General features: G+C 36.6%; 1 protein-coding gene across 1 annotated transcript in view; it reads right to left on the bottom strand.

Annotated features, from left to right (window-relative positions):
- Positions 1-25579, bottom strand: part of ATXN2 (ataxin 2) — a 122582-nt gene that overhangs the window by 8637 nt on the left and 88366 nt on the right. The window contains exons 16-21 of the mRNA XM_007464876.1: positions 24693-24756; positions 23924-24076; positions 23475-23535; positions 5026-5210; positions 4585-4717; positions 701-754 (exon numbers count right to left, since the gene is read on the bottom strand). Of these exons, the coding sequence (XP_007464938.1) occupies positions 701-754; positions 4585-4717; positions 5026-5210; positions 23475-23535; positions 23924-24076; positions 24693-24756 (650 nt within the window). The remainder of the gene's footprint in view (positions 1-700; positions 755-4584; positions 4718-5025; positions 5211-23474; positions 23536-23923; positions 24077-24692; positions 24757-25579) is intronic.

Below are 25579 nucleotides of genomic sequence, written 5' to 3'. Positions count from 1 at the left end.
CCTACAAATAGAGAAAACAAACCTTACAAGTTCATTTCCAAAAGCAATCCCTGCTCAGACTTTCTCCATTTAGGAGCAATCATTTACCTTTCCACTGGTGGTGAGAGGGGGCTGGTGTTGCCAAAGACAATCTCTGGTAGCTGCTAGGTCATGCTTTCCTGCTTAAACTCAAGACATCCATGAGGTGTCTGCTACCTGAATATCATAAACCTGTAGTCATGCAAAGACTGAAAATACAGAAACGTTCCTCCCCTAGTATTTCAATCCTATTCAATTAAAAATCCTTGTAAGGATAAATTTTTTCTTACCAGGATACTAAAAAAAACCCTAATGTTTTAAGCTTGTGGCTTGCTTTGCGCTTTGTTTTAAAAACGGCTGTTCAGGAAAAGTTTCTCTGATCAAGGAGAGTATTAGGCATTTCCAAAACAGTCACATGTTAGCTTGGTATGCAAAAATTAATTTCTGAAACAACTCAAGTTTTAAATTAACTCCAGCTTTCTTAAGCTGGGTTATATTTCCTTTTTAAAAACTCTGAATTATTTTCATATATATATATATATATATACATATATATATATATTTTTTAATGATTTTGTCTGGCACAAGGAAAAGATTGCTCAACAAGTCTACTCCCTTAACATGTATTCTTTAAAAAGTGTTTTACTGTTCAATTAAAATTAGTATAAAAAACCCAACTCACTGGCAAAGTAGAAAGAAGGGCTTGTCTCCTTGTTGTATGGTAATTTGGGACATGCTGAATTTGGGAAATAGAAAGGTTAATTAGCCTTTTAAGGTGTGCATTTTCCTAATTTTCTGGAAAGGTTGACATATTTAGTAATTTCTTTTTGTATTCATGCATAACTCATTTTTCTTATTTTACAAGAGATGACAAGCACTTTAAACATCACTACAAAATTAAATAAGATAGGGCTGAAGCAAAAGACACTTTTCTTCTGTACTGGGTTGTCAAGTACCATATGCTCACTTAGTTAAATGAAAGGAATAAAGTTATTATCTAATAAAAAGACCAACATTGCATTCCACTGAACAACCTTGATATAAATAATGTACCAAAACAAAATAATATTTACCAAGTATAATTTAAAAGACTAATCCAATTTTGCAAACCATTAATAGAAATGTCACCTTACACCTTATTCTGTAAGGTGTTTACTAGGCATCTGGTAATGGATCCAAAAATTCAGAAACAACAATATTAAACAAGGGTACAATATCATTTATTAAACTGTCTACATAAAGGTGTGTGCGTGTGTGTGTGTGTGTGTGTGAGTACACTTGTAAGGATATGCACCAAAATGTTAACCGGTGATTGTAAGGGAGAAGATTAATAGGTGCATTTTAAATCTTTTTGCCTACTGTATTTTAGAATTTATCCGCATTTAACTACCAAAAATAAACCAAAAAAAGGATTCTTGATTTAACTCTTTCTGAATAGAGAAAATTTCATTATTACTGTTTCTAAAAGGGAAAAGAAGGTTAGATGAATGAAACAAAATGAGATGAACTATAAGACCAGATGTTAAGAAAACAAAGAGTAACTTATTAGGAGGAAGAGGGCAGAGGCAATGATGAAAGTGAAGTTAAAGTTAAGGTCAAAGAGATGAAGTTTGTGATCAAAGTCCTTCCTAAGATAGCTAGAAAGAGTACAAGGTCAACAATTCTTAGAATGTATCTCCTAATAATTTAAATGTTCAGTGATCTGTTGGCATATTTATATTAAATACACCAAAAAATTTAAAAACAATAACCAGCCTTTCATTTTGTAGTCATTTCGATTCGCAAAGGCTTTTGCTATGACCATAACAATTAATGAATGACAAAAAGGTGACATACAATTGTCATTAACATCTGGGTGCATATTCTTTTGTTTGCATTAAAAGTTTTAAAAAAATCTAGATAGGATGTAGCTTAAGAATAAATATAATTCATACTCAAAATATTTGGTTCCTTTCGGAATATAAACTGTTCAAGGGAAATGAAAATAAAATTAGCATTTCTATGCAAGTTTTGTCTTACACTTTAAAATAACGTATTTAAAATTTGTCTATATTCAGCATAATTGTATTTGGAAGATCTAAAATAACTGAAATAAATTACTGAAGAATTAATGAACTTGCTACAGCAGATTAAATTATGGCTTATTGTGGTAAAGAACAAACCAATTCATTTCCCAGTGTTTTCTTTAGGGTATGAAGTATCCAAAACAGAACCAGCAACAATCATACCAAATCTACAGCTTTGCCCCTAGCTGTGCTCATCAACACACATCAATGAAATATAATACAATCTGTGTAAACTGCAGGAGAGTAATTCAGATTTGGTTGAGCAACTTTCTCCTGGTATCAAAGAACTAGCTTTGATGACTAATTCATTCCAGATTTCACTGGACATTAGGTCTAGTATTTTGTTTCTTTGCAATATTTACTATTTACCCACACTTGAATGGGCTTCAGGGTCCAAGATCAATTGCTTTTCAAATGGAAATATTCTGGGAAGGTAGTTATAAAAACCATTAGTGCCTCAAATACAGTATTTACTGTACTGGCTGTTTCAAACCAATGAACATCCAATCAGCAGACAAAGTCAGATGTTGGTAGTGAGTGAATATACACTGAGGAGAAAGATTCTGCTTGACATCACAATATTACTACAATGTCTCAAAGGTGTGGGCACACAAACAGCTATTCTCTAAAAGCAATGGAAATTTTAGCTCAAGTTTCAGATCTTATTCCAAGGGGAGTATCCCAGAAAATGGGAAGAAAGAAATGTTTTTTCCATTTGTTATGTCAAGATGTATTCAGAAATGTATAATATGTATAATAAACAATCATAATAAACTGTGTCACCTAAGACTTTAGCAAACTGGAAAATTATTGAAATGTATACAAATTGCATAAAGTTAGTGTGATAAATCAGTGGTGCCTTTTCACACATACTTAGTCCTGGTTAAGACAACTAAAGACAAGCCAATGATAGGAGATCACAACCAAAATCATAAGCCAAATCAGTATGTCAATCTTTCAATTAAATTATAGATGGGCTTCTTGAAAGAAATGTTTTTCAAAATTGGAGCAATCACATCATTTTAATTTTCTTTTTTTTTTTTCCTTGCGTTATGCGGGCCTCTCACTGTTGTGGCCTCTCCCATTTGCGGAGCACAGGCTCCGGACGCGCAGGCTCAGTGGCCATGGCTCACGGGCCCAGCCGCTCCGCGGCATGTGGGATCTTCCCGAAACGGGGCACGAACCCGCGTCTCCTGCATCGGCAGGCGGACTCTCAAGCACTGCGCCACCAGGGAAGCCCGCATCATTTTAATTTAAAGAGCATAGTCAACAAGAGAAAATTTTAAGTGTGGAAAATTAAGATCTGACAAGTATTTTATTAAAAAAAAAAAAGCCTTTAGTCATGTAAAATTCCTATCATTTGTGAACCAGTGGTAAAGGAGCATGCCTCCAGAAAGAAAACATTAGCAGTGGGTTCCAGGTGACAAGAATGATTGTTGCTGCCTGAGTCCTATATTCCTATAAACCTACAAAATGTTATAAACTGTTATCTAAAGTTAAAAAAAAGAAAGTCTTTATATTATTAGTCACTCAAAAAGTTTAAAGAGGTTTAAAAAATGAAATGTCCTTGTAGTTACATGTAATATTAATTTCATTTTCATAGTGGTTCACTTTTCAATTGTTATGAATAAACTTAACTTTCTCTCCCTCTCCAAAAAACTGAAATGCCAATGGGAAAACGTAAATGACAGTACATGAGTTCTCAGAAAAGTTCAAAACAAAATTTAGATCTTAATAAAACTTGTACTAATTAAAGGTGCATTTTGAAAAATGTAATATGGGACGACCCATTAATTCTATATTACAAAATATAAGTGGAAATCTTATTTTAAATTCTAACACTGAAAACAATATTACTTTAGACAGTTGCAAAGTTGACTTACACAAAGTTCTCCAGCCACAAAACTAAGATGGTAATTTTAGCTTATTACTCAGATATATCATTTAATTTTATATAGAATATAATATACTTTTCATTTTCATTTTATCACTGTATACTCATTTAAAGTGTGAATCTGTCAAAAGCAGATGTAATATCACACAATTCCGACCACCTGAAATACAGCATGATGCAGAAACATAGTAGCACTGTAACAAATAGCAATAAAATATGCAATGTCAGTGACCCCCAGAGTAAGGAGTGAAGCAGAATGTTTTCTTGCTTTCATTACGGTAAAACTTTCTTGCATGCCTTAGGAAGGGTATACCAAATGATGTTACTGATGAGGAAGAGGAGAAAGATACCTTTCTCCACAAAAGATGCTTTTACACACATTATTACATTTTAGTTAAAGAGAGACAATGGAACAGAGAGAAATTTCAAAGTAGAAATGATTATAGAGCAGGTCGGAGAGAGAAATGGATTCATCTTTTCTTTAGATTCTTGACTCTCAATGTCATAAAAGGCAGAGTTATTCTTAAACAGAGCATCTTTTCAGAGCTTAAAAACACAGTAAGAATAGTCACACACATTGAAAAAGACAAACAAAGTGCTTCCTACCATACATCGCATGCGTCTGCTCATGAGCCCCGTACTGAGTTGCTGAAGAAGATACTAAACCAGGCTGGGCATGTGTTGGTGGTGCCATCATTCTAGCATTACCCTGTATTACAGGACTATAGACATGAGGATGCTGTGTTCAAACAAAAAATAAAGAAAAAAACATTAAAGTACCAGATATAGTCAAGTAGATTTTAGTTATGTCTTAACTACATAGTTTCCAGGTTTCCAGAAACCTTATTTGGCTATAAAGGATTTAGCCTTTGAAACACACTGACTGATCAGCAACTTTCTATTAGGTTAAAAAGGACCCCCAAATCCTTAGCTGCCTACCCCACCGTTAACGCATAGCACAAAATATAAAGGAAAAACCCCTTTACCATACTAAAAGTTACTTCAGTGGAACAACAATTAAGAGTTATTAGGTCATATCAGGCTTACCTGAGACTGATAATGTGGCACATGCTGAACAAGAGGCTGATTTGGAAACTGCTGAGGACTATAGGCAACATATTGTGTGGAATAAGCTGGTGGGGTGGCCACAATTGGTGGGCCTGCTGCTGAGGCTGGGTGCATCATGGTACTCTGATGATGTTGGTCTTGCCGTTGTTGGGGCATATTTGGTACTGCAGGAAAAGACGATGTAATATTAGAACACAGCAGCTCCTTATTAGCATAAAATACATGAACATGGTCCACAAGGCTCTGCATGATTGGGTCAAAGCCTACCTCTCCAATGCCATGTTATACCACACCCATCCCCCTTCAGCCACTATGAGCTGTTTTCCTATCATATATGCTATTCCTCAGCCTCAAACCCCAATCCCCTACTGCCAGGTTGGAAAAGTTTTACTTGTCCATCAAGTGTCAGCTTGAAAGCAACATTCTCAGAGAGATACTCTGTGATGACCCCCAGACTTCATCAAGTCCCTGTAATTACAAGACTCTTACAGCACTATGAAACAACATTTCCTTCATACTTCTCATATACACCCTGTTTGAGACACTGAATTATGCCATTGCTAGAGAAGGGCACTGGATTTTATTCAAAGGAAAACAAAAGTACAACAAAAAAGCCAAAACAGACCCAACACTTATCTTAACTCCATCTTTCTAAATTTCCTACTACTGAACTCTCGCTTTTTCAAACATAGCATCACACACTACCATGTAGCGCTTCTGAAAAACTGTAATAGCTCTTTTAAAACATTACTTTTTGTCTTTTATTACTCCACACAGATTTCTGCCTATAATCTGCTCCATTAAAGCTCTAGTTAACAATTTAGCTCAACTGTCATCTCCTCTGTATCGTCTTTCCCAGTCCCCAACAAAAGCGCTAGCTGTATGCTCTGTGTACCTTTTCCTCACATGTTTATTACAGCACTGACTGTTGTCTGTGATGGGTTTATGATGCTATGTTAACCAAGCCACTTGAGGGAAGAAGTCGTGAACCACTGCTTATAGCAAGACACAAAGAATGTGTAACTTCATATGTTCACAAAATCATCAAAACTGACTACACAGGTAACTGCTAATGTAGAGACAGAATTTGTCTTTTTTAAAAAAATATTCGAAATTTTTTGCTAAAAATTTAATGACTGCTGCTGATACTTAGGAGAGCTAGTTATACACTGTGTTATCTAGTCAGAAAAGCAAACTTGAAAACAGAGAAAACCAATTAGGTAATATTGTTCTGAATTTAATCTTGAGATTCCCACATATTGAAAAAGCACACCCTTCTAGTAGAGAAAAGCCACCCAAAACTCAAATATCATTTTTATCACATGAAAGTTTGTCTAATTAAGCTAAATAAGCTTAACTTACTATCACTATTTCTTTTCATACTTTACAACCCTCACATATTAAATTTTTTTTCAAAAAGCCAGTCAAGTTACTGATTTTTAAAAATAAAAAATTCTAGTTATAAAAACAATGCTTGGGACTTCCCTGGGGGCTCAACAGTTAAGAATTCGCCTGCCAGTGCAGGGGACACAGGTTCGAGCCCTGGTCCAGGAAGATTCCCACATGTCGCGGAGCAACTAAGCCCGTGTGCCACAACTACTGAGCCTGTGCTCTAGGGCCCACGAGCCGCAACTACTGAACCCATGTGCTGCAGCTACTGAAGCCTGCACACCTAGAGCCCATGCTCCGCAACAAGAGAAGCCACCACAATGAGAAGCTGCGCGCAGCAACGAAGACACAACACAGCCAAAAACTAAAAATTAAAACAAAACAAACAATGCTTGAACAAAATCTTAAAAGATAAAATATACAGAGAAATACCTGGTTTTAAGGTTTTATTTCCCCCCCCCCCACCCAAACTGAATCTACCTTAATCTTAAACCACAGTTTAGACTGGCCATACTTCAGCCATTTCTTTACGTCAATGGTTTTCAACTGGGAGCAATTTTGCCTTTCAAGGGGCATTTGGCAACATCTGGAGACATGTTTCGTTGTCACAATTAGAGAAGGGGAGGATACTACTAGCATCTAATGGGTAGAGGCCTGGGATGCTAATAAACATCCTATAATGCACAGACCCCACCCCAGTCTAACCCCACACACAAAGAATATCTGTCCCCAAATGTTCCTGACTTCAGCATATTTTCAAATACAACTAAATTTTTCTCACAGGACGCAAAAATGGTAATGCTGCATTACGTACCAAGAAGACAAAGAGGTGGTTTTGTGCAAAAAGGCACTACTATCATGAAGGAAAGATATGTCTTATATGATCTACAGCTGCATTTCAGAAGCAAGTCCTTAATTTTCCCTGTTATTTGAAGAGTAAAGCAGCAGGATATAAGATTAACATAAAGACGGCAAATAGCCTTCATATACATAGAAGATGCAATGGAAAAGATGAACCCACTTTACATTAACAATAAAAAAAGAAAATACCTAAGGTAAAAACTGAAGAAACACATAAAACTTTTAAGAGAAACTTAAAAATACTACTTGCAGTGGTTAAGAATCTGCTTGCCAATGCAGGGAACACAGGTTCAAGCCCTAGCCCGGGAAGATCCCACATGCCGCGGAGCAAGTAAGCCCGTGCGCCACAACTACGGAGCCCACGTGCCACAACTACTGAAGCCCATGTGCCTAGAGCCTGTGCTCCACAACAAGAGAAGCCACAACAATGAGAAGCCTGTGCACCGCAATGAAGAGTAGCCCCTGCTTGCCGCAACTAGAAAAAGCCCATGCACAGCAATGAAGCCAAAAAAACAAAAAAAAAAAAAAAAAAAAAAAAAAAAAAAAAAAAAAAAAAAAAACTACTGAAGGTAGAGAAGCAGATTTAAACAAGCAGAAAGGCATCATTTGTTCATGGATAGGAAGACAATATAAAGATAGCAATTCTCCTCTAAGTTAATTTCTAAATTATATATTTATAAATTTAATGTAGTTCTAATGAAAATGCCAATTGGCAAACTGAATATTAAAACCCAGGAGTTCATTCTAATAGAACAACAACAACAAACCCTCACTGGTCAACCTTTAGGGATAATAGGAAACCAACTCATTATTTTGAAAACTGCCTTGAAATGATGGGCAGTTTAGCTGCCTTTCTATCACAAACTGTACCTCATGGTAACCAAATAGTTTGACAAGGTAAAGTTTTTCTTTATAGAAATAGTCCAGCTGATAATTGAAAAAGAGATGACAGAATGAGAATGCCATTTTGCAATCCTTAATGAAATAATGAATCTAGCGCTACACAGTGATTGTCAGTGCTGCCAAAACAAACAGAGAAGGGCTGGTATGAAACGTTATCCTGGATAGATAAGGCAGCCAAGTTACTCCTACTATCCAGAAAAAAAACAAAAAAGACAAGGGGTAAGACACTGACTCCTAATAAAAGTACACACATCATCTATGAAACATTCCAGGTTAAGTTTTAAAAAATACAAACTAATCTTTCTTATCTACAATCAGTTCACAAGGATTACAGGGGACAGAGGAACACTTTAAACAATATCACAGGGACACAATCCATGAAATTCAGATGGTGGGAAAGAATATAGGACAAAACAAATTAGATTTAAATAAGAGAGAAATGGAAAAAACTAAGAAGAAACCTATAAGAGAGAGTTAACATTAAGAGAGAGAAACCAATCAAATGAAAAGTGTGGATTCTGGATTGTGGCTCAACAAGCCAACTATTAAGAAAAATTCATAAGACAGTAAGAAAAACTTGTGCTTTACACATTTGATAGGAAGAAATAACTGCTAATTTTTTTAGGTGTGAAAAATTGTATTTTAACTATGGTTTAAAAAAAGAGTCCACAACTCTGTGAGGGTATGAATGAACAAAACATGTCTTTAAAACCGTCATAATAAAAATTTACCACAACATAAAACAATTTTTTAAAAATGACTTAAACATGATAAATGCAATTTGTAAATCTCATTTGGATCCTAACTGGAACAAATTAACTGTAAAAAATATATATACTTTAAAAATAGCCACAGAAATTTGAGGATAAAAGGGAATTACTGTTAAGTCTTTTTGGTGTGGTAATGGTATTGTAATGTTTCATGTTTGTTTTTAAAAGACCCCTTATCTTTAAGAATTTTAAAATAAAGTATTTACAAATAAAATGGTGTATCCGGGATATGCTTCAAAACAATCTGAGAGGAAAGAGGTCCTGTAGATGAAACAAATTGGCCATGGGTTTCTTTCTTTCTCTTTTTTTAAAAATAAATTTATTTATTTATTTTCTTTTTGGCTGCATTGGGTCTTCATTGCTGCGCGTGGGCACTACTCTTCGTTGTGGTGGGCAGGCCTCTCACTGCGGTGGCTTCTCTTGTTGCAGAGCACAGGCTCTAGGTTCATGGGCTTCAGCAGTTGCAGCACACAGGCTCAGTAGTTGTGCCTCGTGGGCTCTAGAGCGCAGGCTCAGTAGTTCTGGCACACAGGCTTAGTTGCTCCACAGCATGTGGGATCCTCCCAGACCAGGGCTCGAACCTGTGTCCCCTGCACTGGCAGGCGGATTCTTAACCACTGCGCAACCAGGGAAGTCCTGGCCATGAGTTTCTAACTATTAAAGCTGACTGATGACTACTTTTACACTATTGTACTAGTCTAACTGCTTACTTGTATATGTTTGAAATTTTCAGTAATAAAAACGTTCTTAAATGCCAACTGATTTTTTTTTTAGTAGTCAACCTGAATATCAAGTTCATATGGAAAAATAAACAAGAAAGAAAAAAGTCAAGAAAACCTGAGGGGGGAAAAAATCAATGTTGGGAGTGGATGGATGGGAAAGTAGTCTTAACAGATAGACAGTTTAACAGAATGGAACAGAAAATCCAGATATCGATTTAACTACACATGGACACTTAATATATGATGAAAATGGCATTTCATATCAGTCTGTTCTCTGATCATAATGGAATGAAAAATAAAAAACAGAAATACCCAAATATTTGGAAATTAAAAACACACTACTACCACAACATAATAAAAGCCATATATGACAAACCCACAGCCAACATCGTTCTCAGTGGTGAAAAACTGAAACTATTTCCACTAAGATCAGGAACAAGACAAGGTTGCCACTGTTATTCGACATAGTTTTGGAAGTTTTAGCCACAGCAATCAGAGAAGAAGAAGAAATAAAAAGAATCCAAACTGGAAAAGGAGAAGTAAAACTGTCACTGTTTGCAGATGACATGATACTATACATAGAGAATCCTAAAGATGCTACCAGAAAACTACCAGAGCTAATCAATGAATCTGGTGAAGTAGCAGGATACAAAATTAATGCTCAGAAATATCTTGCATTCCTATACACTAACGACAAAAAATCTGAACAAGAAATTAAGGAAACAATTCCATTGAGCATTGCAACAAAAAGAATAAAATACCTAGGAATAAACATTCCTATGGAGACAAAACACCGGTATGCAGAAAACTATAAGACACTGATGAAAGAAATCAAAGATGACACAAACAGACGGAGAGATATACCATGTTCTTGGATTGGAAGAATCAATATTGTGAAAATGACAATACTATCCAAAGCAATCTACAGATTCAATGCAATCCCTATCAAATTACCAGTGGCATTTTGTACAGAACTAGAACAAAAAATCTTAAAATTTATATGGAGACACAAAAGACCACAAATAGCCAAAGCAGTCTTGAGGGAAAAAAAACGGAGCTGGTGGAATCAGACTCCCTGACTTCAGACTATACTACAAAGCTACAGTAATCAAGACAATATGGTACTGGCACAAAAACAGAAATATAGATCAATGGAACAGGATAGAAAGCCCAGAGATAAACTCATGCACATATGGTCACCTTATCTTTGATAAAGGAGGCAAGGATATACAATGGAGAAAAGACAGTCTCTCCAATAAGTGGTGCTGGGAAAACTGGACAAGCTACATGTAAAATAATGAAATTAGAACACTCCCTAACACCATACACAAAAATAAACTCAAACTGGATTAAAGACCTAAATGTAAGGCCAGACACTATAAAACTCTTAGAGGAAAATATAGGCAGAACACTGTATGACATAAATCATAGAAAGATCCTTAATGACCCACCTCCTAGAGAAATGGAAATAAAAACAAAAAAACCCCAAATGGGATGTAATGAAACTTAAAAGCTTTTGCACAGCGAAGGAAACCATAAACAAGATGAAAAGACAAGCCTCAGAATGGGAGAAAATATTTGCAAAAGAAGCAACTGACAAAGGATTAATCTCCAAAATATATAAGCAACTCATGCAGCTCAATATCAAAAAGACAAACAACCCAATCCAAACATGGGCAGAAGACATTTCTCCAAAGAAGATACAGAGATTTCCAACAAACATGTGAAAGGATGCTCAACATCACTAATCATTAGAGAAATGCAAATCAAAACTACAATGAGGTATCACCAGTCAGAATGGCCATCACACCAGTCAGAATGGCCATCATCAAAAAATCTACAAACAATAAATGCTGGAGAGGGTGTGGAGAAAAGGGAACCCTCTTGCACTGTTGATGGGAATGTAAATTGATACAGCCACTATGGAGAACAGTATGGAGGTTCCTTAAAAAACTAAAAATAGAACTACCATGTGACCCAGCAATCCCACTACTGGGCATATACCCTGAGGAAAACCATAATTCAAAAAGAGTCATGTACCACAATGTTCACTGCAGCACTATTTACAATAGCCAGGACATGGAAGCAACCTAAGTGTCCATCAACAGATGAATGGATAAAGAAGATGTGGCATATATACACAATGTAATATTACTCAGCCAGAAAAAGAAATGAAACTGAGTTATTTGTAGTGAGGTGGATGGACCTAGAGTCTGTCATACAGAGTGAAGTAAGTCAGGAAGAGAAAAATACCATACGCTAACACATATATATGGAATCTAAAAAAAAAAAGGTTCTGATGAAACTAAGGGCAGGACAGTAATAAAGACACAAACGTAGAGAGTGGACTTAAGGACACAGGGAGGGGGAAGGGTAAGCTGGGATGAAGTGAGAGAGTGGCACTGACATATATACACTACCAAATGTAAAACAGATAGCTAGTGGGAAGCAGCAGCATAGCACAGGGAGATCAGCTCAGTGCTTTGTGACCACCTAGAGGGGTGGGATAGGGAGGGTGGGAGGGAGACGCAAGAGGGAGGGGATATGGGGATATATGTATATGTATAGCTGATTCACTTTGTTATAGCAGCAACTAACAGAACAATGTAAAGCAATTATACTCCAATAAACATGTTAAAAAACAAAACAAAAAACACTACTAAATAACCCATTGGTCAAAGAAGAAATCATAAGACAGAAAATATTCTGAATGAAGTATGAAAATAAAACATCAAGTTTTAGGGATGTAGCTAAAGCAATGATTAGAAATGTATAGCTTTAAATCTTCTATTCTAATAAAGAAAGTTTTAAAATCAATGATCTAAGCAACTGCCTTAAGAAACTAGAAAAGGAACAGAAAATTAAATCCAAAGAAAACAAAGAAAGGAAATGATAAAGAGAAAAATCAATGAAAGTACTGGATTGGCCAAAAAGTTTGTTTGGTTTTGTTCTGTACAATGGCTCTAGTAGTGCTTAGCTGTCTATAACTTCACTCGAAACAATTTTGTTAGATTGTATTGTGGCAGCTATCACATCAGCGTGCATTTTTAAAAAAACATCAAAATTGGTTAATTTTTGTGTAGTCATTTTATATTGAAGATGGAAGAAAAAAAAGCAACATTTTCAGCATACTATGCTTTACTACTTCAAGAAAGGTAAAAAACGCAACTGAAATGCAAAAAAAAAGATTTGTGTAGTTTACGGAGAAGGTGCTATGACTGATTGAACGTGTCAAAAGTGATTTGCGAAGTTCTGTGCTGGAGATTTCTTGCCGGATGATGCTCCACGGTCGGGTACATCAGTTGAGGTTGATAGTGATCAAATCGAGACATTAATTGAGAACAATAAACATTCTACCATGTGGGAGATAGTCGATACACTCAAAATGTCCACATCAAGTGATGAAAATCATTTGCACCAGCTTGGTTATGTGAATCGCTTTGATGCTTGGGTTCCATACAGGTTAGGCGAAAAAAACCTCCTTGACTGTATTTCCGCATGCGATTCTCTACTTGAACATAATGAAAACATTCTGCTTTTAAAACAAATTGTGATGGGCGATGAAAAGGAGATACTGTACAATAATGTGGAATGGAAGAGATCGTTGGGCAAACAAAATGAACCACCACCAACTACACCAAAGGCCAGTCTTCATCCAAAGAAGGTGATGTGTAAATGGTGGGATTGGAAGGGAGTCCTCTATTATGAGCTCCTTCTGGAAAACTAAACGATTAATTCCAACAAGTACTACTCTCAATTAGACCAACTGAAAGCAGCACTCGACAAAAAGCGTCTGGAATTAGTCAACAGAAAAAGCGTAATCTTCCATCAGGATAAAGCAAGACCACATGTTTCTTTGATGACCAGGCAAAAACTGTTTCAGCTTGGCTGGGAAGTTCTGATTTATCTGCTGTATTCATCAGACATTGCACCTTCGGACTTCCATTTATTTAGGTTTTTACAAAGTTCTCTTAATGGAAAAAAATTTTAATTCCCTCAAAGACTGTAAAAGGCACTTTGGTACAGTTCTTTGCTCAAAAAGGTAGTAAGTTTTGGGAAGTTGGAATTATGAAGTTGCCTGAAAAATGGCAGAAGGCAGTGGAACAAAATGGTGAATATGTTGTTCCAATAAAGTTCTTGGTGAAAATGAAAAAATGTGTCCTTTTTAAAAATAAGTTTATTTTATTTCATTTATTTTTGGCTGCGCTGGGTCCTAGATGCTGCGTGCTGGCTTTCTCTAGTTGCAGTGAGCGGGGGCTACTCTTCGTTGTGGTGCACGGGCTTCTTCTCATTGTGGTGGCTTCTCTCTCTCTCTCTCTCTTTTTTTTGCGGTACGCGGGCCTCTCACTGTTGTGGCCTCCTCCTGTTGTGGAGCACAGGCTCTGGACGCGCAGGCTCAGCGGCCATGGCTCATGGGCCCAGCCGCTCCGCTACATGTGGGATCTTCCTGGACCAGGGCACGAACCCGTGTCCCCTGCATCGGCAGGCGGACTCTCAACCACTGCGCCACCAGGGAAGCCCGGTGGCTTCTCTTGTTGCAAGCACAGGCTCTAGAGCGCAGGCTCAGTAGTTGTGGCACACGGGCCTAGCTGCTCCGTGGTATGTGGGATCTTCCCGGACCAGGGATCTAACCCGTGTCCCCCGCACAGGCAGGCAGATTCTCAACCACTGGGCCACCGGGGAAGTCCCTGTGTCTTATTTTTACTTAAAAACCGAAGGAACTTTTTGGCCAAGACAATAGAAGCTGGCCTTTGAAAAGGTCAATAAGTCTCTAACAAGACTGATCAATAAAAAAGGGGGAAAAGACATAAATTATCAATACCAGAAGTGAAAGAGCATCACTACAGATCCTAAAGACATTAAAAAGATAAAGGAATATTATGAACAACTTTATGCCATTAAATCTGGTAAATTAGATGAGATGGCCAGCATTAACTTGGTATCAAGATCCTACAAAGATATTACACAGCAAAGCAAACTACAGACCAACATCCACCATAAACACAGACAAAAACCTCTTTAATAAAATACTATGAAGTCATATCCAGGAAAACATATAAAGATAGTACACCATGACTAAGTGTATAAATGGGGTGCCAGGAATGCAAAACTGGTTCGATGTTCAAAAATCAACTGGACTTCCCTGGTGGCGCAGCAGTTAAGAATCCGCTGCCAATGCAGGGGACACCAGTTTGAGCCCTGGACCGGGAAGATCCCACATGTCGCGGAGCAACTAAGCCCGTGTGCCACAACTATTGAGCCTGCGCTGCAGAACCTGCGAGCCACAACTACTGAGCCTGCATGCCACAACTACTGAAGCCTGCATGCCTAGAGCCCATGCTCTGCAACACGAGAAGCCACCGCAACCAGAAGCCTGCGCACTGCCATGAAGAGAAGTCCCCGCTCACTGCAACTAGAGAAAGCCTACGTGCGCATCAACGAAGACCCAACACAGCCACAAATAAATAAATAAATTTATTTTTTTAAAAAGCCACTGAGGTGTTCAATTAAAAAACAGCAATGTAATTCTTCAAATTAACACAGGAAATCAGAAAAACCATATGATCAGCATAAGAGATGCTGAAGTATTTGACACAATTCAATAACCATTCATCACTAAAAAACAAAACGAAACAAAAAACATCCTCAGCAAGTTATGAATTGAAACCACAACTAACACTATACCAAAGGGTGAAAGATACTGTTTCACCCCTAAGATCAGGGGCATGGTAAGGAATGCATCCCTTCTATTCAGTAAGTAATGTATTAGAAGACCCAGCCAGCGCAGTACGGTAAAAATAAGACAGATATACTGACTGGATTATGATTATGTACGTAGAAAAGTCTAAGTAAGTCTAAAAAGAAGCTATTAGAAACAACAGATGGGTTTAGCAAAGTGGCAAGACACAAGGTTGATAATAAAAAAAAATCTAGTGTATCCCTATATACTAGGTAAACAAATGCTGAAAAATTTACAACGCCATAAAAAATATGAAGTACTAAGTGATAAATTTAAGTAAACAAATGCAAAACTTATACAATGAAAACTACAAAATATTGGTGAAATTGAACACTTAAATAAATGGAGAAATACAACATGCTTGTATTGGAAAATTAAATATTGTTAAAGGGGGTCAATTCCCCCACAAACTGATCTTCAGATACAGACACAGATAATTCCAAGCTGATTCTACAGTTTATTTGGAAATGTAAAGAACCTAGAATACCTAGAACAATTTTAACAAGACGACTAAAACTGGAGGACTTCCATGAACTGATTCTAAGATTTATTATAAAGTAACAATAATCAAAAAGCGAGTACTGGCATGAGGATACACAGATCAACACAACAAAATAGTTCAGGAATAGATCACACATATACAGACAACTGAATTCTATGAAGATGACAAGATAATTTAACAGCAAAACAGAGGCTGGTGTTGGGAAAACTGGATATACATATATGGAAAAAAAAAAACAACGAACTGCAACATTTACCTCATGCCCTACACAAAAACTAACTTCAGGTCGATCATACACCTAATTGTAAAAGCTAAAACTTGTATTAAACTTCTGGAAAGAACATAAAATTATTCACAACCTGGGGCAGGCAAAGGCTTCTTAGTTATGATATAAGAAAGCATGAATCATAAGAGAAAAACATGATAAATGGGACTTCATTAAAATAAACAACACAGGCTCTTTGAAAATATTCATAATACCTATACCTGATAAAGGATTTGTATCCAGAATATATAAATAATGGTTACAATTAATAGTAAGAAAACAAACCAAAAATAAATAAAGGAAAAAAATTTGAACACTTTGCAAAAGAAGACTGACAGCCAATAAACACATGAAAAGATGTTCACAATCAGTAATCATTAAAGAAATGCACATTAAAACCACAATGAGGTAGCGTAACACACTCATCAGATGGGCTAAAATTAAAAAGACAGACAAGGGACTTCCCTGGTGGTGCAGTGGATAGGACTCCGTGCTCCCAATGCAGACGGCCTGGGTTCGATCCCTGGTCAGGGAACTAGATCCCGCATGCATGCCGCAACTAAGAGTTCGCATGCCACAACTAAGGAACTGGCGAGCCACAACTAAGGAGCCCAGCCCACGAGCTGCAACTAAGGAGCCCGCAAGCTGCAACTAAGGAGCCCACCTGCCACAACTAAGACCTGGTGCAACCAGATAAATAAATAAATTAATTAAGCCAGAAAATTGTTGGCAAGGATGCAAAGCAATTGTAACTCTCATACATGGCTGATCAGTTGAAATGTAAAATGACACAATCACTTTGGAAAACAATTTACCAGTTTATTAATTTAAAATTGCATCCACACCATACAACTCAAAAATTCTAGTTCTAGATATTTAACCAAGAGAAATGAAAGCAAATGTTCACACAAACACTTGTACAAAAATGTTCTTAACAGCTTTATTCAGGACAGCCAGAAACAGAAAATAATACAAATACCCATCAACTGGTAATGGGTAAACTGTGGTAGAATCATAAAAATGGAATGCTCTTCAGCAATAAAAAGGAATAACGGATACAGATGATAATATGAAATATTCTCAAATTATTGTGCTGTTTAAGCCAGACACACAAAATATAACACATGATTTCATTTATTAAATAAAAAATATCTAGAAAAGTCAAATCTAATCTACAGTAGGAGAAAGTAGAACAGTGGTTGCCTGGAGTGGGTGGCACTGGAGTTTTCATCAAAATGTACACTTAAAAGAAAGACATTTTGTTGTATGTAAATTACACAACAATAAAACTGGTTAAAAATTTTGGATAGCCATTTGGAACAAGATAAACTGGATTCATACCTTATACTGTGTATAAGGTAATGTCCAAATCAATCAGAAATTTAAATGTAAAAAAGAGGGAGTTATATGAATTCTAGAAAGCATATGAATTCTTTTAGTACACATGAGTGGGCAAAAATCTTAAAAACCATAAACCAAAAAATCAAAAGGTAAATCACAGGAGAAAATCATAACACTTCTAGGAAAAAAACCACCACAGGAGAAAATCTTTGCAACCCTGGAGTATGCAAATATAGGAAACAAAAACACAACCATAGAAGAAAAATTGATCAAATGGACTCCAAAATGAATAAATAAGCCACGGACTACAAGAAAATGTTTGAAATACAGAAAAAGGAATTATGTTCACCCATACTCCTACAACTCAGTAAGATAACTCAATTAAAAAAAGTATAAGGAAAATCTTAATACAGTGATATACAGTAATTTCTAGGAATATGATGTCTTCAAACAAAAAAACTCATGGGTGCAGAACAGTACATATAGTGTGCTTCATTTTGTGTACGAGGGAAGAAAAATAAATGTCAACAAGGATGCCATGACAATTTAATGAGGAAAGAACAGTCGTTTCAACCAATGGTGCTGGGATAACTGGATATCCACATGCAAAAGAATGAATGTGGACCCCATCCTCATACCATACACAAAATTTACCTCAGAATGTATCACCAACCTAAATGTTAGAGCTGAACTATAAAACTCTTAGAAGAAATCACAGTATATCTCTGTGACCTTGAGTCAGGAAATGGTTTCTTAGTATGACACCAAAAGCAAAAGCAACAACAAAGATACAAATAAATCGAAGTTCCATCAAAATTAAAAAACTTCTGTGCTGCAAAGGACACCATCAAGCAAGTAAAAAGACAACCCATAAAATGGAGAAAATACCTGTAAATCCTGTATCTGATAAAAGATGTGTATACAGATTATATAAAGAACTCTTACAACTCAGTGATTAAAAGACAAATAACTTAATTAAAAACTAGGTCAAATATGTGAATAAACATTTCTCCAGAGAAGATATGCAAATGGTCAATGAACACATGAAAATATGTTCAACATCATCAGTCACTAGGGAAATACATATCAAAACCATAATGAAATACTATTTTATAACCACTAGGATTATAACAGACAACAAGTGCTGGTGAGGATGTGGAGAAATTGGGACCTTGTACACTACTGGTAGGAATAAAAAATGGTGCAGCCACTCTGGAAAACAGTGTGGCAGTTTCAACACTAATTCCACTTCAAGAGAAGTGAAAACATAAGTCCACACAAAAACTGTACACTAATGTTCAGCATTCTTTCACAACAGTCAAAAGTGGGAACAACCCAAAGAAGCATCAACTGATGAATGGAAAAATAAAATGTGGTATCTATACAATGGAATATTATTCATCCATAAAAAGGAATGAAGTACTGATATATGCTCCAACATGGATGAACCTTGAAAACATTATGCTAAGTGAAAGAACCCAGTCACAAAGACTGCATTCAATATGATTTCATTCATATGAAATATCCAGAATAGGCAAATCTATAGAGAAAGGAAGGTAGATTAGCATGTCTAGGGTATGAGTGTATATGCGCATGGGGTGGGAGGGGAACAATTACTAAAAGGTATGATGTTTCTTTTTGGAGTGATAGAAATGTTTTAAAATTGACTGTGGTGATGATTGGGCAACTCTGAGAATATCTTAAAACCCACCAAACTGTATACTTCAAAGGGATGAATTTTATGGCATTCGAATTACAGTTGACCCTTGAACAATATAAGTTTGAACTGTGCGGGTCACTTATACGCAGATTTTTTTCAACAGTAAGTACTACAGCACTAAACGATACACTGTTGGTTGATCTAGAACTGCAGACATGGAGGACTGACTATAAATTATATTCAGTTTTTGACTGCACAGAGGGTCAGTGTCCCTAACCCCCGGGTTGTTCAAAGATCAACTATATATCCTAAATAGAACCATTAAAAAAAAATAGAACGGATTATTTGCGAAGAAATAAATGTATACTTGCAAAAATAGACACTGTAAGGATTTACAGAAAGTAACTTTAAATGATCACCTGCTGGTGATGGAAGGGATGATCCACATCTGGGATGGAAGTGATGAGGAAAGGACAAATGAAGAGACTGGGATGAAAGCCAAGCCTTCTCTGAATAATCTTTTTTTTTTTTGCGGTACGTGGGCCTCTCTCTGTTGTGGCCTCTCCCGTTGCGGAGCACAGGCTCCAGACGCGTAGGCTCAGCGGCCATGGCTCACAGGCCCAGCTGCTCCGTGCCATGTGGGATCTTCCCTGACCAGGACACGAACCCGCGTCCCCTGAATCAGCAGGCGGACTCCCAACCACTGCGCCACCAGGGAAGCCCTGAATAATCTTTTTATGTAATTTCCACTTTGAAAATTTGTATTTCACACATAAAAAATAAAATTAATTTAAAAAACTATCCTTACAAATGATAACGAACTCAATCAGATTAACCTACCTATGTGTCAAACTGTTGACATAACTCAGTGACTATAGAAAATGGTATTTTGGAAGTAACAAAGGTAGCAACTCCTGACTCTGAAAATTGGCACCTAAAGAATTCTTAGTGAAACAGATACTAAAGAAATCTTAAATTTTATTCTGTAGTCCAGGAGTTAGACAACAGATAGTATGGAAACATCTAATACACATTATAGGAAAATGTAAATAAGCCAGCCTCTAAGATGGCCCCCAATGATCCTGCCACCTGGTATTCACACCCTTATGCAGTCCCCTCCCACATGCACCAGATTTGCTCTGCTTGATCTATATAGCAAATGACAGAAGTTAAGATACGTCACTTCCAAGGTTAGATTGTTAAACAAACTGTAGCTTCCATTTAGGTCAGTTTCTCTCTGAATACTCATTGTGGGAGAAGCCAGCTGTCATGTTATGACCAGAACTATCCTGCCAACAGCTCTGAATGTGGAAGCAGATCCACCAGCCCCAGTTCAGATAACCACTGCTCTAGCCAACATCTTGTCTGCAACTTCTTAAGAGACTCTAAGGCAGAACCACCTAGCTAAGTAGCTCCTGGATTCCTGACCCTCAGAAACTCAGTGAAATAATATATGTTTGTTGTTTTAGGCAGCTAAGCTTTGTGGTAATTTGTTCAAAGACAGATATTATTAACTCAATAGCAATGAATATATCCAATGACCAGAAAATGGTTTCTAAATACTATTTCCCAGCAAAGAGAATGAGGGTTGCTTGGAGGATTTACTGATCCAGGTCTAGAGTTAGAAGATTAGCCTGAGACATCAAATTTGTAGCAGAAAGTAAGCTATCAGAGACAAATGAGTAGTACCCCAAGGACACAGGAGCCAACCTGAAGGGATTACCATCAATCAAAGATGGGACAATGTGAGCAGCAAAAAGAAAATAATTAACTGAAATACAATGAATATATAAAATTATATGAAAATCCATGTATTCATAACTTTCCTGTACAAACTATTTCAGGATACCTAAACAGCCCTTGTTAAAAAGAATAGTCCCTTACAGAATGATTCTAGCTAATAAATGGAGAAGAAATACTAGAAATTCAGAAATCGCTGTTTTCAAACTCCTAATTATAGTGATTTCCAAAGTATGGCCCTGTACCAGCAGGATCACTAGGGAATTGGTTTTGTTATAAATTGCACTAGAAAAGTAAATTCTCAGGCTATGCCCCAAACCTACTGTATTAGAAATTCTGGGGATGGGGCCAAGCAATTGGTGTTTTTAACAAACTCTCTAAGTGATTCTAATGTACACTAAAATTTGAGAACCACAGCCCAATGAAAAGATGATGTTAAGTATCAATCATTAATGAATTAGATGAAAGACTAGTAGAAAACTTTACGATTGGGGAGGGGAGGATCAGGCTATCACCACCTGAGCCCTTAATAAATCTTACCATAACTCAAAGTAAGACCAGATATTGTACAGCTCTCGAATGATCCAATATAGCGTACTCACAAATATCTATCAAGTATTCTTATCTCTTCCCGTAAAAAAGTTAAAACCTGAATGTAAACAATGACATCACAAGAAGTAAAGAGAGAGATCTAGAATACAGGACATGCTACATAATAATTGGTTTCTGCCACAAAGCAACAGCAGGGGTAAAAACAGCAGGGGAACTACAAAGACATGTAACAAATATAATAATGTGAAGATCTTATTTTGATCTGTATTCAAAACAAACAGACTGTAAAAATATATTCCTGGCCCAGTCAAGGTAATCTGATTATGATGGTTATTAGATGATAAAAAGGAATTACTGTTTATTTTTATAAAGTGTGATAACAGACTCTGGCTATCTAACAAAAATGTCCATACTTTTATATATGATACACACGTTATGTATGTAGAATGAAAAAGTATGTAGAAATGAAATGGCAGGTCCTCAGAATAAGATTAAACCCTATAACTAGATAACTTTAAATGATCTAAGGTAGAGTTCTTCCAATAGGTTCCAGTGTTCTAAGGAAAGATAAAGGATATCATACTTTCTTTTTTTGGCTTGTGGGATCTTAGTTCCCTGACCAGGGACTGAACCTGCGCCCCCTGCATTGGAAGCGCAGAGTCTTAACCACTGGACTGCCAGGGAAGTCCCGGAAGCAACTTAAATTTAAATGTCCATCAACAGATGAATGGATAAGGAAGATGTGGTATATAGACAATGGAATATTACTCAGCCATAAAAAAGAATGAAATAATGCCATTTGCAGCAACATGGATGAACCCAGAGATTATCATACTAATAGTGAAGGAAGTCAGGCAGAGAAAGACAAATATCATACGATATCACGTATGAGTCTAAAATATGACACAAACGAACTTATTTACAAAACAAATGGACTCACAGACACAGAAAATAAACTATGGTCACCAAAGGGGAATGCGGTGGGGACACATGAGGCGACTGGGACTGGCTGATACAAACTACCATATATGAGACAGACAACACAGGGAACTCCAGTCAATACCTTGCAATAAACTATAATGGAAAAGAAAAAAAGAAGTGAAATTTGCGTGATGGGGGTAATTACTGGGCACTGAGAAATGACTTTACTATATAAACCATTCTACTTTCTATTCTCAATAAAATTATAGCAAATAATTGCTCTCAATTACCTAAATGGCAAAAGAGGGGAACCCTTTAGCATTTTTTCAACATTAAGAAATTTCCTTTTAAGATAAATGTGTTTTCTTTCTATGAAGGCTCTTCTACAGAGAATACTAGATTATACAACACTCTTATTTTTTTTTTTTTTTGCGGTATGCGGGCCTCTCACTGTTGCGGCCTCTCCCATTGCGGAGCACAGGCTCCGGACGCGCAGGCCCAGCGGCCATGGCTCACAGACCCAGCCGCTCCGCGGCATGCGGGATCCTCCCAGACCCGGTCACGATCCCGCGTCCCCTGCATCGGCAGGCGGACTCTCAACCACCGCGCCACCAGGGAAGCCCCAACACTCTCATTTTAAAGATGAGGAAACATTCCTCTAATAGCATTTTGATGGTTTCTGAAGTGAGCCATCTCTGCTCAAAAAGAAATTCTAAATTTTGGGGAAAAAAATCATATATTACATAAAATAAGAACATCAGCAACTAGTTAATTAACGTAGCGAACCCTCTTTCCAAATTTAACATTGAAAACTACAAAATTAAATTATTTTTTGTGAAGAGGATCCTGAAATTCACGACTGATGGGTATTTTCTCCTCCTGTTTTTGTTCATAAAAATGCATCTAAATACCTGATGTAACGTTGAGCAACAGAAGTCAATGAACAGCTTCACTGAAAGTCAAAACTGAACCACAAATATTTATTCATTATAAACTGAGTTATTTAATTCATGCAGCATGCAAACTACAAGCAAATACAGGCAGGATTATTCTCACCTTTACCTGCTCTATATGTCTTGGCTTGATTGACGGGCATGGGTGTCATAGGTATAGGATATAAAGGCTTAAGGGAATAAAAAAAACAAAAACAAAAACTGAAGATTAGGCTCTCAAGATAGTAAGAATGTATTTTACCACTCTCTCTTAGTTGCATATTGCTAGAGAGCTCGCTCTGAGGTTTCCTGATTCTTTATGAGTCATTAAAAAATAAAATCACACCCACAGCTAAAAGGACAAACCCCAAACTACAGTAAATCTAAATCATATTTCTTACCAGAAACATTCTCAGATTTAGGTCCTTACACTAACAACACACCACACTGCAAGCTTCCACTTTTTAAATACCTCTGTTATACCATCACTGCCTCAAATCACTGCATACCTACAAAGTGTTTGGTGTCAAATACAAATAACTTAGAGAGGGTAAATGAACACCAAATTCTATGACTTACTTGTACTCCTGGGCTCACTGGGACTGGATACATCATATTTGGTGCAAAACAAACAGGTTGAGTATAAACTGGAGTTGGCTGCTGATGACCCACCATAGATGGGCTAGGTTGTGCTTGAGGACGAGGCGAAGTTGGGGTGGTAGAAGGCTTTGGCTACAAAAACAAAAATCAACTACCTTAAGGTGAAAAGCTAACCATTACTGCAATTTGAGGACTGATTCCCCCATCTTTCTCAGTTTTACTCACTGTTGATAAGTAGTACCTCTTAATGAAAATATCTCACAGAAAATAAACTTCCACATGTTTCAAATAAAAGAAAAAAAATACTTGGTTATGTTACCAATAACCAAGTATTACTGGTTGATTAATGTTACCAATTAATCAACAATGCTATTAAAAACAGCAGTGGTGATTTTTAAGGAACTGGAGACTGTTTTTAAAAATTATAAAATAAACACATCATCTTACAAAGTCAGTAGAATAATAACTATATATCTGTGAACCTGAGAGCCTCATTGGCCAACCATCTTCAAATTCTGAGTCAGAAAGATTAAAAAATTTGCCCCAGACCACATCTAATTGATGACAAAACTAGCATTTTTTCCTACGGCTCAAAAATATTCATTAATGACTACAGAAGAAAAAAGAACTTAAAGTTGTTTTAGCATACTATAACTGAATTTAGATGGCAGGTATGGGAAAGGGAATATTACTACAAATAACTTTTTTTTAAGAGGCTAGATTACTTCAAAGAGAGAGAAAAACTTACCTGAGAAAAGGAACGAGGGTTGAACTCCTTCGCATTGGGATTCAACGTTGATTTCCTCACTTGCCTACACCGGAAAAAAAAAATAAAGCCCAGTGAAATCTGCATGGAACTTATGCTACTGTGAAGTCTTTTATATCTGACAGTTTTTTAAAAATTGCTAAACATTTAAACAATTCTCACTAGAAGATCACTAATTCTCTTAATTAAAACACACATATACATAATTCCCACCCCTTATTTTGATAATTACTAGCCAAAAAAGGACAAATTTTTAAAAAAGTATAATACGAATGGTTCTCTCAAAAGCAATGAACAAAACTTAAACTGAAAAGACAGTAGCCCCTTATAAAATATCCGTAAAAGCAATCCTTAATATACCAATTCTCTAGCATGCAGTATTTTTTATGTGATAAATTGTTTCCTACATGAAATATCTTGGGAAAAACCATGATTCTAATAAAAAATTTTTGCCTCAAATTAAGAATAAGTGCTCCTTGACTTATCAACATTTGCATTCCAAAAGTTCATCTGTAACTGGGTTGTATGGAACCCAGAACAAATAAATCAATGGTGGTGTGGTTAGGTTCCGAGACTAGCCCACAAAAGCCCATTTAATTGATAATATATTGGATGTGCAGAATTAATTCTATCTTAACAAATCTAACTATTAAGTAAAACTTTTTTTTTTTTTGATGGAAAACACGTTGAATTCCAAGTAGGGGCACCAGAGACTTCTCTCTCTTCTTGGCAGTGGAAGTTCTTAGTCGAGTAGCACAGCCAGGAGGTGGGTACTGACTAGCACACAGGGGATATCAGCCCCAAAGCCAGTGATTTTTCAACTCCCTGTACATTTATAAATAAGCCATTCTTTTTTTTTTTTTTTTTTT

The sequence above is a fragment of the Lipotes vexillifer genome, unplaced genomic scaffold, assembly GCF_000442215.2.
Source record: "Lipotes vexillifer unplaced genomic scaffold, Lipotes_vexillifer_v1.1 scaffold2030, whole genome shotgun sequence".
NCBI classification, from domain to species: Eukaryota; Metazoa; Chordata; class Mammalia; order Artiodactyla; family Lipotidae; genus Lipotes; species Lipotes vexillifer.
Note: the sequence above shows the minus strand (reverse complement) of the source record. Positions and strands in the feature narration are given on the sequence as shown.